At 32.8% G+C, this 15,950-nt stretch overlaps 1 protein-coding gene across 1 annotated transcript in view; it reads left to right on the top strand.

Annotated features, from left to right (window-relative positions):
- APIP (APAF1 interacting protein) overlaps positions 1-12,608 on the top strand; it is a 21,627-nt gene extending 9,019 nt beyond the window's left edge. Inside the window, exons 2-7 of the mRNA XM_011356813.2 lie at positions 1,695-1,795; positions 5,976-6,024; positions 7,206-7,323; positions 8,747-8,882; positions 11,542-11,709; positions 12,291-12,608. Coding sequence (XP_011355115.1) covers positions 1,695-1,795; positions 5,976-6,024; positions 7,206-7,323; positions 8,747-8,882; positions 11,542-11,709; positions 12,291-12,390 — 672 coding nt within the window. The 3' untranslated portion in view covers positions 12,391-12,608. The remainder of the gene's footprint in view (positions 1-1,694; positions 1,796-5,975; positions 6,025-7,205; positions 7,324-8,746; positions 8,883-11,541; positions 11,710-12,290) is intronic.
- Positions 12,609-15,950: the final 3,342 nt, after the last annotated feature.

Below are 15,950 nucleotides of genomic sequence, written 5' to 3'. Positions count from 1 at the left end.
CTATTAATTTTAATTCATGAATTTTTAACTCATTAAAATGAGAAGGAAACTGACATTGTGTCACAAATTGTGCTGGGTGCTTTATATCCATTATATCTCATTTTAATCCTTATAATTTTCTCATTTTATGGATAAGTAAACTGAAACCCAAAGTCCCACAAATAAAAAAAAGTTAACACTCCTAAGCCTGTGTTGAATCAGAACTTTAAAAAATTTCAACATTCCCATGTTCTTAATTTTATATTTTGAAGTCTACTCCATCAAATTATCATTCATAATATTTAAATGGATATATCAAATATTAACAGTGCATTTGGAAAAACACCATAATTTTAAAAATCCAGTTAAATAGCTGAAAATTCAGTCTCTTCAATTATAATCCCTCTTTGGATTCAAAGACATTTTTTCCCCTTTACCCAGTGCCAAGATTTATTTAAGCAAACTTCCTTGCTATACTTTTCTGCACAGTGGCTATATTTTATCTGGAGGATATAGCTCCATGGGGTCTCAAGTGTATGTAGGGATTTTCTGTTAGATGGCCCATTTTGAGTGCACTTTGGTTTCATCTCGTTTCTAGTGGCTGGCATAGCTATCACAATCGAAGCTCTAGGTCACCAGAGTTTTGGAAATACCTTCAGGGAAATGATAGCTTTGGAGCTCACTTCCCTTCCAGGTGGGCTTACTCTCATTTCTTTTATGGCCCCTGCGAGACCTTACTTCCTTGACAGTTCAGCAATGTATTTGGAAATCTTTTAAAAAATAATTTATTCAGCATTTTTAGTTGTTTTCATACTGGCAAAAAAAAAAAAGGAATTCTTTATTTTTGTTTTCATTAATTTTAACTTTAAAAAGGGGAGAGAAACATTTTTTTTAAAGAAGTAATTATTAGAAAAATAAAAATAAGGCTCTTTATTTTAACTAGTCTTATTGTGCTGATCATTTTTCCAATATATACAAATACCGAATCATTATGTTGTATGCCTGAAACTAATATAGTATTCTATGTCAGTTTTACCTCAATAAAAATATATGAATAAAGCTCGATGTATATATCCCACTATATGTACATATGTTTCTATACACACATAGCTTCATAGAAATAGGCCCAGGAAGTATTAGTTGTGATTGTTTCTGAGTGAGTTCTTTCTGTGTTATTTTCTTGACTTTATATTCCATGATGACTACATATTGCTTTTGTAATAAGAGAAAACAATAATCACTATGAAAAAAAATACATTTTTAGAATAAAAATATTGAACCAACACACAGAATATGAACAAATAGTTATCACAGTATATCATATATATCGTGCCTTACTTGAATAAGATGTCTAGTGTAAAGAAATGTACTGGATGACAAGCCTGTTCCTTTCAGCATTAGATTCTATTTTAGGCATTTCAGTAGAGACTTCGTAATGTGTACTGGGCACTTCCCCTCTTCTTTCTTGCAGCCTTTTCCATAGTGTTGGACTACATGTCCCTATACTGAATAATTCCAGGTCGCCAAATATAGTAGATCCACTTTCCAAACATTAAAAACAAAGTATGTTTTATAATAGTTTCCTCTCTCACAGTACTCTCTCCATGGCAGGTTTTCTTAAATTTCCTCCAGTTGGCTTCTTAATAGAGATGTCAGCTAGAATAGTCACTTCATAAAATGATGTCTAGTTTTAAAATCATTGTCTTCTTTTTAAGGATAAGGAACATCCAAGATACCTGATCCCAGAGCTTTGCAAACAGTTTTACCATTTGGGCTGGGTCACTGGGACTGGAGGAGGAATTAGCTTGAAGTATGGGTAAGTTTCTGGCTGATTTCACTTCTGGGACTTCATCATAGAGGTAGACCTCAGAGAATCTAGCATTCATTATGTCCAAAGAACAACTGATACACAGTTTTATGTGATACTGAAGGTATTTCATTTCTACTTGGAGAAATGGATATTTGCATAACTGAGTGGAACAAGAGTGCAAAAGTTGCAGATATAAGGAAATACCTAAGGATTTAAGAAACAGTTTCTAATCAAAATAATTTGATCCCCAGTCTTTGGAGTACCAAAGATAAATAACATGCTGCCAATATGTTTCTATGTCTGGAATTGTAAAAGGTCTCCTCTAGGTAGACGGAATTCTTTCAAAAGTTCAGATACATATTTTGAAATCACTTAAATGTAAATTACTAAACATCAAAAATCCTAAAAATTATATTTTATTTAATCAAAAGAAAGGCAATATGCCTTTCTAACTCATTCTAACTCGTGTGTCATTGTTAAAGGACATAGCACCTATGGTCCACGTTGCTCAGAGGACAAAACAAGAGGTACTGGACTCGAAACAGAAGGAATAAATAGCAGTTAATTGTTCATTAGATTCATTCAATGTCATTCCTCCAAGAGGATGAAGAAATAAGTAATTCACTAACAATAAAAGTAGAGGTTGTGGAATCTCATCTTCTCAAGTGTTTTTCCTCTTGTAGTGAATGTTTAAGGAATATTATCTGGAGGCTGAATGTTGCACTGAATAATTTGATTTATTTCTTTATCCTACTCACTTTCTTTAACAAAATTTGATTAGTACAATATCGATATAATATTGAGTATATATAGTAATGCCCCCAAAGAGGCTGCACTGTATAAAGGGAATAAAGTGTGAAAAATAATCAGACCACTTTGAACAAAAAGGATTTCATGGCATACTGCAAGATGATGCCGTTGTAATTTCATCTGCTTTAAATTACCAAGTAACTCATGAAATATTAATTGAACTGTGGGAAATGACAGGAGGTGCCTTGGTCAGCAACTATCACAATTATGTGTATAGAGATGCACTCAGTCTGGAAAGGTCACGTTTCCATGTGGTTCATTGTACATCCATGATTGCCTCTTCTCTTACCATCAACCCAGTGCTGACATGTCAACTCAGCATTTTGCAGGCTTTCATATTATTTTGCCAAAACTTTCAAGTTGACCTATTTCCAGCAAAGTCCTATGAAAATAATATTTGTTGTTGTTTTATCCATTTAGGAGTTGAGTCCCAGTGTTGGTTTCTCAGCCGTATTATTTATAAGTCATATTCTAAACATTGCCTTTAGTTAACTGCCTTTTATTTGCATATGCAAAAATAGTTTGTATATGTACAAAATAGAGCTTCCTACCAAACTGTTAAAGTAACCATTTTTTTAACTGGCCCTTTAAAAAAAAACAACAAAGTTAAAAATAAAATACAGATAATAAGTAGAATGCAGATAAGGGGCCACTGCAAATCTCAAGAGAGAATATTTTTAATCATAAAGACATAAAATGCTATGTTATTTCTAAAAGAATTTTACTAATACATATATTGAAATTGTGTCTGGTCACCCTAAAACACTATCACCTTTTAAAATTATATGGCTTTTATAGCACTGTAATCAATTTACAGGCAAGTTGCATCATGTGTATGAAATGCTTTTTCCTTAGATTCTTAATGGGTGAGGAGCTCCTCCTGGAGGTCACAGTGGAAACAACCACAAATTTATGGCACTGTATTTGGAATCTTTTTAAATTTGTACTTTACAGTGTAAAATGGGTAATTTGTAGTAAAATGTTGAATTTTTTCCTAATATTTAAATAACTTCCTAAACCCACATCAACTACTTTGTCAGCAGCATTTTTCTCATGTTATTAGTGAAAGTTTCGTCTTCTTTGTCTGATGCTTAGAGCAAATAAATTTGGACTGAAGTATAAACCCAATAGATTGTTTCCGGAATAATACTGACAATAAACTCTTTGGGATTATAAAAGTATTTACTGATTCCAAGGTTTGGCTGATACCATTCCAGCTTATGCTACTGACATGTGGTACCAAAAGATGTGTATAAAATACAACTAAAGACAAATATGAGTTAAATCAGAAGGAGAAAATGGAAGACCAAGAAAAGACCAGTAATCAAGGCAATTATAGGATACTCAGCAGCCATTGTATTCATGTCGGGACCCTACCATTCACATTTAGCATTTCCTGTTTTCATGAGTGTAATATTGTTATGTTAGATGCTAATCCTGTTGCATGCTATTAGAATTAAAATTAATAAACCTACATTATAGACAAGATAATTAAGGCAGAATAAGACAAATGATTTTTTTAAAGTGACTCAACAGTAAATAAAAATAGTATTATGAACTCCCAGGTTTTGTCTCCCTGCTTACCATATAGTGAAAGAGCAGGGAGTATAGAGAAATAAATTCAAAGCTAAACACCTTGAAATTCAAAATGCTTTTTGTTTGTGGCCTAGAGCACCAAGTAAATAGTTTACTTTTAGTGTTTGGCATGCTTCCCTCCTAGAATAAAAGCTCTGTCATCTTCGTATTTTTATCCAGATAGTTCCTTCATTGTAGGTGTAAATATATTTTTTTCTAAAATGCATTTATCTAATCTTTTAATTACCCAAGGTTGATCAAAGTCTAAACTAATTTCTGTTTTACAAAGGCAATAGTAAAAACAGATTTGGTGTACCAAATTACTTAGATGAACAGAATAAATGCCTTGGATTTTCCTACTTTGTAGATAAATTTTGTTTAGTAGCAGACTGTTTTTTACTTTATTTGGGTCTGTTCCCAGGACTGCATAAATTTCTCCTACATAAGACCTACAAGTCCATTTACCAGTGGAGGTGATTAGACTATGTACCACACATGATTCTAGAGTTTCTTCCATGTTACATGAGGACAAAAGATTTGGATTCCTGGTATTTGTAAAGGGCCTTTTTTTTAACAGTAGGATATTATTTTCTTATGCAACAAAGCTCTAAAGCACTAGCAACTTTGTGAAAACAAATGCTTGAATGTTACTTACTGTGCTTTGAATTTCACTCCCATTATCATAAGCTTTTATTTTCTAGACCTTAATTTACCACTGGACCCTTAAAGGAACTTTTAATTTACTTTACATTTTTGTAAAGCTCTGCATTTTGACTCTACATTTGACGGCTTGATTCGATACAGGCTGTCATCCTCATTTTCACTATGAAACAGTTAATATTTATTCAGTGTCCGTGTGTCCATGCCTCAGTGACAGAAGTTGAAACATGCATGTGCTAGCATTTCCTTCGTTTGCAGGTATGTGGCAGCTCTTTGGTACCCTCTGGCAGCAAATGAAACTGATAAATGAGCCAAAGGACTTTTGTTGAAGATAAAGAGAATTTAAAGACGGTTTTGAAATTAATCAAATTTTAGAGCAACTTGAGGCGAATGGTAGGGTATAACACAACATTCTGTATGTAGTAGAGAGATCTTCAGATTATAACCATGCCTTTTATATTTTTAACTTTTTGCAGTTGTCGTAGCTTTATTACTGAATATTTTCACAAGATAGATGTTTGTTTTTTTCAAAAAAGGAAGCACACTGTTCTACCCAAAAAGTAGCCAAGTGTTAATGCTTATTTGTAATAATACTGCAATAATTTAATAAACTGTCCAGTAGAGGTCTCTGAACTTCATGTTTTATAAGAGCATTTAAAACAGTAAAATTTAACCTGATTCCTTGTAAGATAGATATCTCCTCTACTCCTTGCGAACGTATTTTCTCCCGATAGGATTTTAGAATAACTGTATTCCACTGTACTAGGATAAACTCTGCTTATTCATGCTTAAAGATTCATCCTAAAGACTTGTGTTTGCAGATTTTATTTCTCTTAACCAGATAAAAGCCTGATTACCAATGATTTTGCCCCCATAAAAAGAAATAAAGAAATGAATATGAAAACATAGAAAACAAAAGCAATTATCAACATTTTACTGTGTCACCAGCATTATAAAGTCATTAAAGTATTGGGTAATCTTTCTATACAGCCTATATCATTAATTAAATCAAGCAGCTACTTATATGACTCGATTTATAAAGTAATCAGTAATGGTTGGACTGCAAGGATACATTTTTCTTTGTGCAAAAGCAGAACATTAGAGTTAAATAAATACCAATTTCTATATTTTGTGTTCCCAGAAACGAAATCTACATTGCTCCTTCAGGAGTGCAAAAGGAACGGATTCAGGTACCGCAAAGGGATCCTTCTTAAACCCAAATGTCTTTTCTTCTCTACTTGACTATTGTTTTATGAAATGAAATTAATTTTAAAAGAAATGTTAGTTTTGAAGGGTGGTTGTATTGTGGTGATTTAAATAACTAATCAACAGACATTAGTTGGATAACTATTAAATTTTTTTAAAGTGGTAAGTACTCTCCATGCAACCAGTCTGTTTTGAACTCTCATTCAACCTCTAGAAGGCAAAAGTGAATAGCGCAATCTTAAGACATAATAAAAAGGAATTCTGAGTTTGCAGCATTGTAACACTATCTTTATTAGGACAGTAGGATAATCAGATTGAGAGTCTCAAAATGGACCAAGCTGATTCCTTTTTAATAATAGCAAAGTTATTCCAATTTAAAGTTATAAAAGCGTATTTTGAAATTTTAGAAGGTGCATTCTATATTAATGCTAGAATAACACCCCAAGTCTATTTAAAACAAACACATAATACTTACCATCTATCTAAGGCATAATGCTCCGTTAATAAAATATTTGCAATAAACCTTGTAGTTTGTAGTAAACCCTACCAAATGAAAGTTATAAGTCCAGAGTATGCATGTGTTACTAGGAAAAATCTGTGGATTTACGTAATTCCCTTAAAGTTGAATAATAATAGACCTTATTGAGATTAACATTTCTGAGTACCACTTAAGTTTCTAAGAGGATAAGAAAATTTTACTCTATATTTTTCCTCTTATATTATGAAATGTGAAAAAAAATTGTAACACTCATCTTAGAATAATGATTTTTTTTATATAGTCACTCTGAAATATAGTTGTGAAATTACAGAGCAAAGTTGAGAAACTAAATTGATGAAATGACAGCAGCATCATTACATACATATTAGATTTTCCATATCAATTTTTTCTTCAAATTCTAAAGGAAGATTTTTCAGCTCTTGAGAATATTCATATTAGTAGAAAATATTTTTTATTCTCAAAATGGCTAAAAAAATGTTGAGAGATAAACTATACTTATATCAATATTTAAAATATGGGTTGACTATATAATCATTGTGCATTTGCTATATACTACATATATGTGTGTGTGTGTGTGTGTGTGTGTACATATACATACAAGAAAGGGGACATTTCTAATTAATATTATATAAATCTTCTGTTTTTCTTTTTCACCCTCTTAAATAGCCTGAAGACATGTTTGTTTGTGACATCAATGAACAGGACATAAGTGGACCTCCACCATATAAGAATCTGAAAAAAAGCCAGTGTACTCCTCTTTTTATGAATGCTTACACAATGAGAGGTAGGCAGAAAATGTATTTGACATAAAGACATATTTACAGAGTAGGCTCCTCTAATGGTAATTATTATCGTAGTTAACATTTCTGGGATACCTATCACATGCCAGAACTTTAAATATGTTATAACCCATTCTGTCTTTGCATTATCCCATGTGGAAGGTCCATTATTACTCCATTTTACATATGTGAGGACAGAGGCTCTGGGAAGATTTTCCTAAATTAAACAGATAGTGAGTATTGGTGCCAGAATTCCAACCTAGGTCACTGTGACTCCATTAGATTGTCAAATTGACTGACTAAATATTTTTACAATCAGATTCCCACTCTTAGGTTGGAGTTGTGCCCCTGGGAACTTATAGTAGAAGTAAATCAATTTACAAATGAAGGAGAATCATGGCCTTTTCTTCACCTCAGTGGGGGTGGTCCTTTCTTTTTGAAAAATGTGCTGTGTGATAAAAATAGGAGTCTTATTTTAATTCCTAGAAATAGTGGTAGAAAACCATCCTGGAAAGGTTGAACCTAGAGGACAATGTGAAAATAGGAAATTATAACTGAAGTGCTGGCTCAACCATAACAATACAGTCATTAGAACCATGTTTTAATGTAGCCACTGGATGAAATCAATATTGATTAAGCAATCATGCTATTACTCCTGGACATTTTCAGCCAGTGCTGAAAGGATAAAACTTCAGGAACAGGTTCTAATAGCATAAAGGATCTTTCCCAGCATGAAGCTAATAAACTTCCAATAGAAAAAATAGCCATTAGTAAATTTTATAGCATAGGAATTATAGCTATACCTTAAAATCCCAGCTATCCCTTATGCTACCAAGATATAACCTGTGCTATGAAGCCTAACTTGGTGATTAAGCTTAAGACTGACCTGGGTTTAAATTCAGGTTCTGCCACTATTGTCTGAGAACCATGGACAAGTTATTTAACATCTCTGAGCTTCAATTGACCATTAAATGAAAGAGATAAAATTATTTCTATGGTTGGTGTGATGGTGCAAAGAGATAACACATATAAAGGGGGTTTGCCCAATGCCTGGCACACAGGAATCCCTTAGTAAGTGGTAATATTATTATGATTATGATCTCCATTATAGCTGTACTTCAGACCATCTAAAAGATATTTCATGAGCATGTGTATTGTGAATTGTCTTATTAAAGTTTAATATTAAAGTTTAATTTTTTGCTTTCTGGTTCTTTTATCAGTTTTTCTCTTTTCCTACCTCCCTCCTACCTACTACATACTTCCAACTTATTATCCTATGTTAAGAAAAACAAGTTCAAAAACCATATATCAATGTGTGTGCACGTGCATGTATATATATGCATGTGTATGTATACATATATATTTTTTTCTTTTTTAAGGTATAATTTAGTTTTCACTGAGCATATGACTTTTTTCTTCCTCCTCCAGGTGCAGGCTCAGTGATTCATACCCACTCTAAAGCTGCTGTCATGGCCACCCTTCTCTTTCCAGGACCGGAGTTTAAAATTACACATCAAGAGATGATAAAAGGAATAAGGAAATGTACCTCGGGAGGGTATTATAGGTATTTTTTTCTATTTTTCCTTAAATAATTTGAAAAGTATTTTTCCTTCTTTTGATAAACAGGCTACTGATTTCTTTTATGCATTTAATGAGATGTGTGGGATCTATGTTAAATCTTAACCCACTTAATATTATACTTTCAGGTCTATTCTTAGTGATACAAATCAGATGCCTCTCCTCCTCCGATCCCACTTTCACCCCAGCCTTGGTAAATTATTAGCAATACGAATAATGAAATGTTTGTCAGGGCAAAATGAAAAAACCTTGGCTGAGACCTCTGTAGAGATGAAAAGATTATAACCCTATATTGAAGCACCCAGAGAGCAAGATCTCCCCCTTTACCCTTTGTCTGCAGGAAGGTTCAGCCCTGACAAAGTTTTAATTCGTTTTGAGTTAATTTAGTATTTCTAGAATATTTTCATATTTATAAAATTTTTATAATTATTTCAATTAAGTAGATCTCTATATTGTTATAATTTTTCAGTATGGAAAGTGGCATAGACAGTATAGAACAAAGACCTAGATAAAAATCAAATAAATCCACCAGCCCACAAAAATGTAGTAATTATTCATCAATGTAGAATATAGTAACGTGAAGAAACATGTTCTCGGTACTCGGGTACAAGCTAAGCATTTCATTTGAATGTATTGGCACTCTTACTTCTGAGTCTTCACCTTTTTAATTTCCTAAAGGGCCTTATTTAGAGGAAAAGGTGCCAGTTTTTCTCAAGTGTTCTTAACAGCAATATCTTATTGTTACTACATGTAACAGAAGATACATGTTTAAACTAGTGTGTCGAGATATTAATTTGATTTGATATTAGTATCTGTTGTGTGCCTAAAGCATTCCTCAGCACTGTGAAATACCTATTTACAAAAGTTAAATATTTTTATTGTGAAAGTATACATACTAAAGAATGTCCCATATTGCCTTTTCCATATCTGGGTCTTAAAGGAAAGACATTATGTGTGATATCAATTTCATCAGCATTTGATTGCTTTGGTGAAAAAATAAAAATAGATCAGAAGAACATGTTGAAAGGGTAGGTAGAGGAACAGAGTACAATAGAGAGCTTTGGATTTTGTGGAAAATAAAAGACATGAATGAAAAGATGCCATTTCTTATGGATCGTAACATACATATTTGGTATATTATTTTGCATGTTTCAGAATGCAGAGAACACCAGAACACTGTCTTTTTTGAGACATCTTTTGCTATTCTATTTGAGCCTTGCTGGGAAATCAGTAATGGACTCATTATTATAGTTCAGTGGGCAGTAATATTTTATCAGAGTTTGGGGAAAAGCTTAAGAGTCTAGTTTTCAAAAGAAGGAGCAATGAAAGCTGAATGAAGTAAGAAAGGAGAGTTTTTGATATTCTCTATTCTATTTTTTTAAGTCTATCTTGGAAAAAAAACTTGCAAATATGTAATTCTTATCAGAGGAGGTTACGATATTTAAATATAATTATCCTCCCATTTGGAAGCAACATGCATATGGTCGAGTGAAAACACTGTTTTATGGTCAAAGGACTATCCTGTCTCTGTTTCTTACTTAGTGGGCTACCTGTAAAATAAGTGGCTTGGATCGAATTATCTTTCAGATCTTATTTTGCTGTGAAATTATTTTACCCCTGAAAATATGTCTGACTGTTCAATATATGCTAGAGGAAAATATGTTTATGGTTCTCCAGGCCAATATCAGGAAACATAGAAAGATTCCTTCCACGTTTAAGAATATTTTACTTAAATGAAATAACGAGCCACTCCATACTGTTAATGATAATGGTTGGCCAAGTTACACATGACAGCCACTAAGCCTGTACCTGCCCTAAAGTAGCAATTTTTGATAATACTTTAGCTAGAACTTTTGGGAGTTAAGTTTAGCCACTACAGAGGGAATGAAAAAGCAGATGTTATATTACCAAGACAAGAGAAAGTCATGTAAAAAGGAAAACATGTCTGAGTTTTGACTAGTTATAAATAACCTCAGGGGTAGACTTAATCTTTACCAGTACAAAGTTTTTTGCTTAAATGTTACAGTAACAAAAAGGAAAACACATATTCTGATATTATCACATGTATTCACGGACATAAGGTGGAAGTAAAAAAAGTTCTAATGCCACAGATAAAAAATGTTCTGAAAATATTATCATATCTTTAAGTTATCTCCACAAGTTTCTTGCTATCCCAAACCACACCTGTATTTATTAATTTACCTATCTGAGACACTTTGGGGTCCTGTAGAGATAAAGATGATTTTATATCATTGGAAAATTTATACTTGGTAAGTAGTTCAATTGTTAATCCTTCCTACAGTTCTGATTCTGATATCATTTCCCATCTGTTAAAAATATGATTGTCTCTGCTTCAAGGAAATACTTGTATGATCTTGATAATTTCTTTGTTATGTTTTGGTATCCTATACAAATTTCTGCCATTTATACTTAGGATTAGAATTATGCCTGCCAAATCCCTAAGGTGTCTTTTGATACAGATGTTTGTGCAAGATACACAGAATAACATGCAACATCTTGTTCATAATTTGGAGTAGTCTTCCAGATATAAAAAGAACGTTTAACTGGTTGCTTGCAAAAATTATAAATTTTTCATATGAATAATTTTATTTGTTTTAATGAGAAAAAAATGGCTTGTCTTATAGATATGATGATATGTTGGTGGTACCCATTATTGAGAATACACCTGAGGAGAAAGACCTCAAAGAACGAATGGCTCGTGCAATGAATGAATACCCAGACTCCTGTGCAGTACTGGTTAGACGTCACGGAGTCTATGTCTGGGGAGAAACGTGGGAAAAAGCTAAAACCATGTAAGTATTAAAGAACATTTGGGACAAGTCACCACACTCTAAATGTGAAAGAGCGAAATATGTCATATGATTTTAAATGAAGTGTGAATTTTTGTGTGTTATTGGTCAAATTTATTATTATTATTTCTAGATATTTAATTTGCATTGGGTATTCAGTTTTTAAGAAACATTTATTGGATGAGTCATTATTTGGCAAGGTGTTATGCACTTTGATACAAAGAAAGAGAAGCAGATCTTGTTCTAGGAGGTTAAGGCTGGACAGGAGATCAAAGCTAACCCAAGTTATATGATTTGCTACATTTATTTCAAAACGTGGCACATAGTAAAAAATTTAAGTTAAATAATATATTTTAAACTCCCTTTTATATTCTGAGAAGTATTTAATATGGTTTCATGACTCAGTATGATTCCTTTTCATGTTTTAATAACATTGGAGACAAAATAAGAAAAATTTGGCCTGCAACTGAGAAAAATGTGTTAGGAACAGGGTTAACCTGGTGGAGAAGATAAATGTGGTTATTAGGGTTGGAGAATGCTGTTTCCCTAAACACCTTCAGTTCTTTTTGTTTTTTCTTTTACAGGTGTGAGTGTTACGACTATTTGTTTGATATTGCCGTATCAATGAAGAAAGTAGGATTGGATCCCTCACAGTTTCCAATTGGAGAAAATGGAATTGTATAAGCCAAAGAGAAGTTTATATACAGAGACAAAGCTTATCTTAATTATTAAATGAAACTTGACTTTTTTTTAATGAATTGAAAATTTTCCATGATGCCATTAATTTGTCACTAAATCCTGTAGATGATCACCCTGAATCTCTTCTGACAGTGGATGATATTTGCTTGAATTCTTGTAATTTTAAATGACAATGCAGTGGAATAAAAATTTTATAATCAGTATTTTTATGTTTATTTTAAAATCCATAACAGCAAAATATTTCCCTTTAAATTAATTCCCCCCTTTTTTTATATATACACTCCCAGAGAATTCCTCTGATTCTTTAAAGTTGCCGGCAATAATAGAGTTCGTTGGAAAATTTCTACTTAATCATAGACTGGGCACTTTCTTGTTTTTGCCAAAATAATGGTCAGTTCTCTATATTTTTTTGTGACTTTACAGTAGCATTACTAGTGATTTACTCCCTCCTTGAAACATTTTTCTCCAGGCCTCCATGACACCAGACTCATGTGACTTTCTACTTACCTCATCGGTCACTCTTGTGGTACTTTTCTTGAGTATTTCTTTATCAGACTTTTAAATGTCGCAGGGCCTCAAGGCTCTCTGCCCTAAATCATAGTCTTCATCTATACTTTTTTCCTAGGAAACCTCATGCAGTGCCATAGCTTTAAATATCTATGTGCTGATGACTCAACAGTGGTTTATCTCTAGCCCAGACCTCTCTGTACTCCAGACTTCTCTCTCCACCTCCTACTTCTCACCATTTGGATGTCTAATTGGCATCTTAAATCTACTAATGCCCAAAACAATGCTATTGAATTTTCTTGCCTATAAGCCATTACCTTCCCCTCATCCCCAAACATTTTCTGGATGCTTATGCCAAAATCCTTTCTGAGACGAACCTCTATCTTGTTCACTACAACCACAAAAAATGCCTGACACATCATAAGCACTCAGTAAATATCTGTTTTCTGAGTGCTTAGTGGAGGTTCTTCCCCTGGAGAGAAAGAGTTTTGGTCACTTTTGCTTAACCTCATTTTCCTCATTATTAAAATGGAGGTAATGAAAGAGATAAAGTATGTGAAAGAACAAACCACAGTGCTTGTCCCATAGTAGGTTTTCAATAAATATTAATTACCCTCCTTTCTATAAATCCTACTTAATCCCCATTAAGCGTGTTTTGAAGCAGGTATTATTTTAGATAAGTTTTTTAGATGAGGAAATTGAAGCTGAGATGGGAATAATAAATATGTAAAATTTAAGAGAAAGTAAGTAAATGTCTCATCACGGCCTGTCATATACTAGGAATTCTGTCAACTATAAATTTCCTAAACACTTCTCACTTAGCAATCTTCCAGGTAATTGTCCTTCAAGTCAGTCATTCAAACTGTGTGACAGCACATCTTCGATTGTATGTTCCTTCACTGCTGGAAATGCAGAAAAGATTTGCAAAACCTGATTTCAAGGTAGAAGTAATAGCTGGTGGAAGTCTATCTCCTGCTCAAATTTTTTCATTTTTTTAAAGAAGACTATAATCCCTACAATGTGAGGTCCAAAGGTAAATACAAATACAGCTCTAGGAGGGCTTATTCTCAGTGAACACATCGTGTTCAGTGCATATTTATAGAAGGGGGCAATGGGCATTCTTCGCATGTCCTTGTGACTTGTTCTTTCAATTGTTCCTATTTCTTTAAGGGGAAATGTTGCTTATTAATGAAGGATTAAACTGGTAAGTGAGCTAGATCAAACACTTCTAGGGCAGGACATAACATTCACTCTCAGATTGAATAAGGGATTAACATTTTAATCAAGAGTCTTGTCATTTGTTTCGCAAATGATTTTAGAGCCTTTTGGTCCCACCCAGCTCTCTTTAATGAGAGGTACCTCAAAATAATATAGTTCCCGGAGTGTCCCAAACGATCAGAAAGGCAAAGTTATAACCTTAGAGTTTCATCTTATATTTCTATTTGCTCAAATATTTCTCTTTTGATGAAGAAAACTGCTGTGTCTCAGCAATTCTAGTCAAGGTGGTCGGATATGAGACTAGTAACACGGACAGCACTTTTCAAGAAGTAATTTGAATTCTCCCGCCATGGTGCTTTAAAACAGGACTACAAGAGAAAGAGAATTTGGTTTTCATTTCATTGATCTGTAGTCTATAACACTGAGTCATTACATCTTGGATGATAATCACTGAAATAGGTATTCTTTTGTGGTCATAAATAGTACTTATCTCTTTTTCACAGTTCTAATAGTATACTTTTATTGTTTGAAAGTATATTTTATGAAAATTAAATAAACCTGACTTAAAAAAATAGATATACTTTTCCTCCATTTAATACCTCCTTGTTGAAAATTCTACAATTTTTTCATTATTGGACTTTTAGAAGCCAGAGAATGAGCAAGCCAATTCTTATTATTAAATGCTGTATTGATCTCCTCTATGATTGTTCTTGAAACTTTCTGATTTAGAAGTAGTTCAAGGTTATAAAGATAAAATCAATGTATTCATGTCATTAGACTGGCACCTAGCATAGGTCAGTCGTAATTATAGTAATTAGAGCAATCTTATTTTTTAGGAACCCATGCACTATGATAAGGACCTTTAAATGCAGTACATTATCGCCAATTATTATAATAACCCTTGAAAGTATTATATACCCATTTTACAGATGATGAAAATGAAATTCAGAGGTTAAATGATCAAAGTGAAAATTTACCAAGATCACTCAGTAAGCCCTGTGCTCTTTCTCACATTAACTCGATTTTATCTCACCAATTTAATACTAGTTGCTCTATGAGTATAAAGAGAGTTTTCCTCTTAAAGCATCTGTGGCTCCCGAGATAAGCATTAGAAACTTAGGGCTCTAACAGAATTTTTAATATGTTCACAAAGAAGCATCTTTGACTTTACTGACTTAATATTTCCCAAAATTTCTTTGGAGACCATTTAATGATGATGCATTGAGTTTCTATTTATTATTGAACTGTGTGATTAAATTTTATCCTTTTAAATATAGAATTATGTTATTTTACTAAGTTCTTTTTACTTTTTTACTTGATAGTTTTTATTGCAATAAGGGCCACATCTTTGCAAATGAAACCAAGAATTTTTTTTTTTTTTTGAAATATAGTACAGCTGCACCTTAGGTTTGAAAGTTAATGAGTAAAGTGGAAATCTCCAACAGTCAAAATTACCTTAAAAAATCCTTTACATCATGAAGAAAGTACCATATTATATATGTGACTTATTACCTTAACCTAGTTTCTTTCATCCTTTTAATAGTGTTTCTGTATGGCCCTCAATCTTTTTTCCTTTCTCGAGGCTATCAATCAAGCCATCATAAACAGTTTATCTTCTACTTGAACAATGTGTTTTAAAATCACTTACAAACTTTTCCATTGGTTTCTCAAATGTTTGTTGTTGGTTTCAGGTTTAATTGCATCTATCACTTTTAATATAAGTAAGGAAAAGGGGTATTGCCCTGGTGTACAACCCCTTTAAGTTAACTTTAAATGATTCAATGCCACTGTGATTAAAACTCACTAGCTAGCTAAGATTC

The sequence above is a fragment of the Pteropus vampyrus genome, unplaced genomic scaffold, assembly GCF_000151845.1.
Source record: "Pteropus vampyrus isolate Shadow unplaced genomic scaffold, Pvam_2.0 Scaffold31, whole genome shotgun sequence".
NCBI classification, from domain to species: domain Eukaryota; kingdom Metazoa; phylum Chordata; class Mammalia; order Chiroptera; family Pteropodidae; genus Pteropus; species Pteropus vampyrus.
This window is presented reverse-complemented; position numbering and strand designations above follow the sequence as displayed.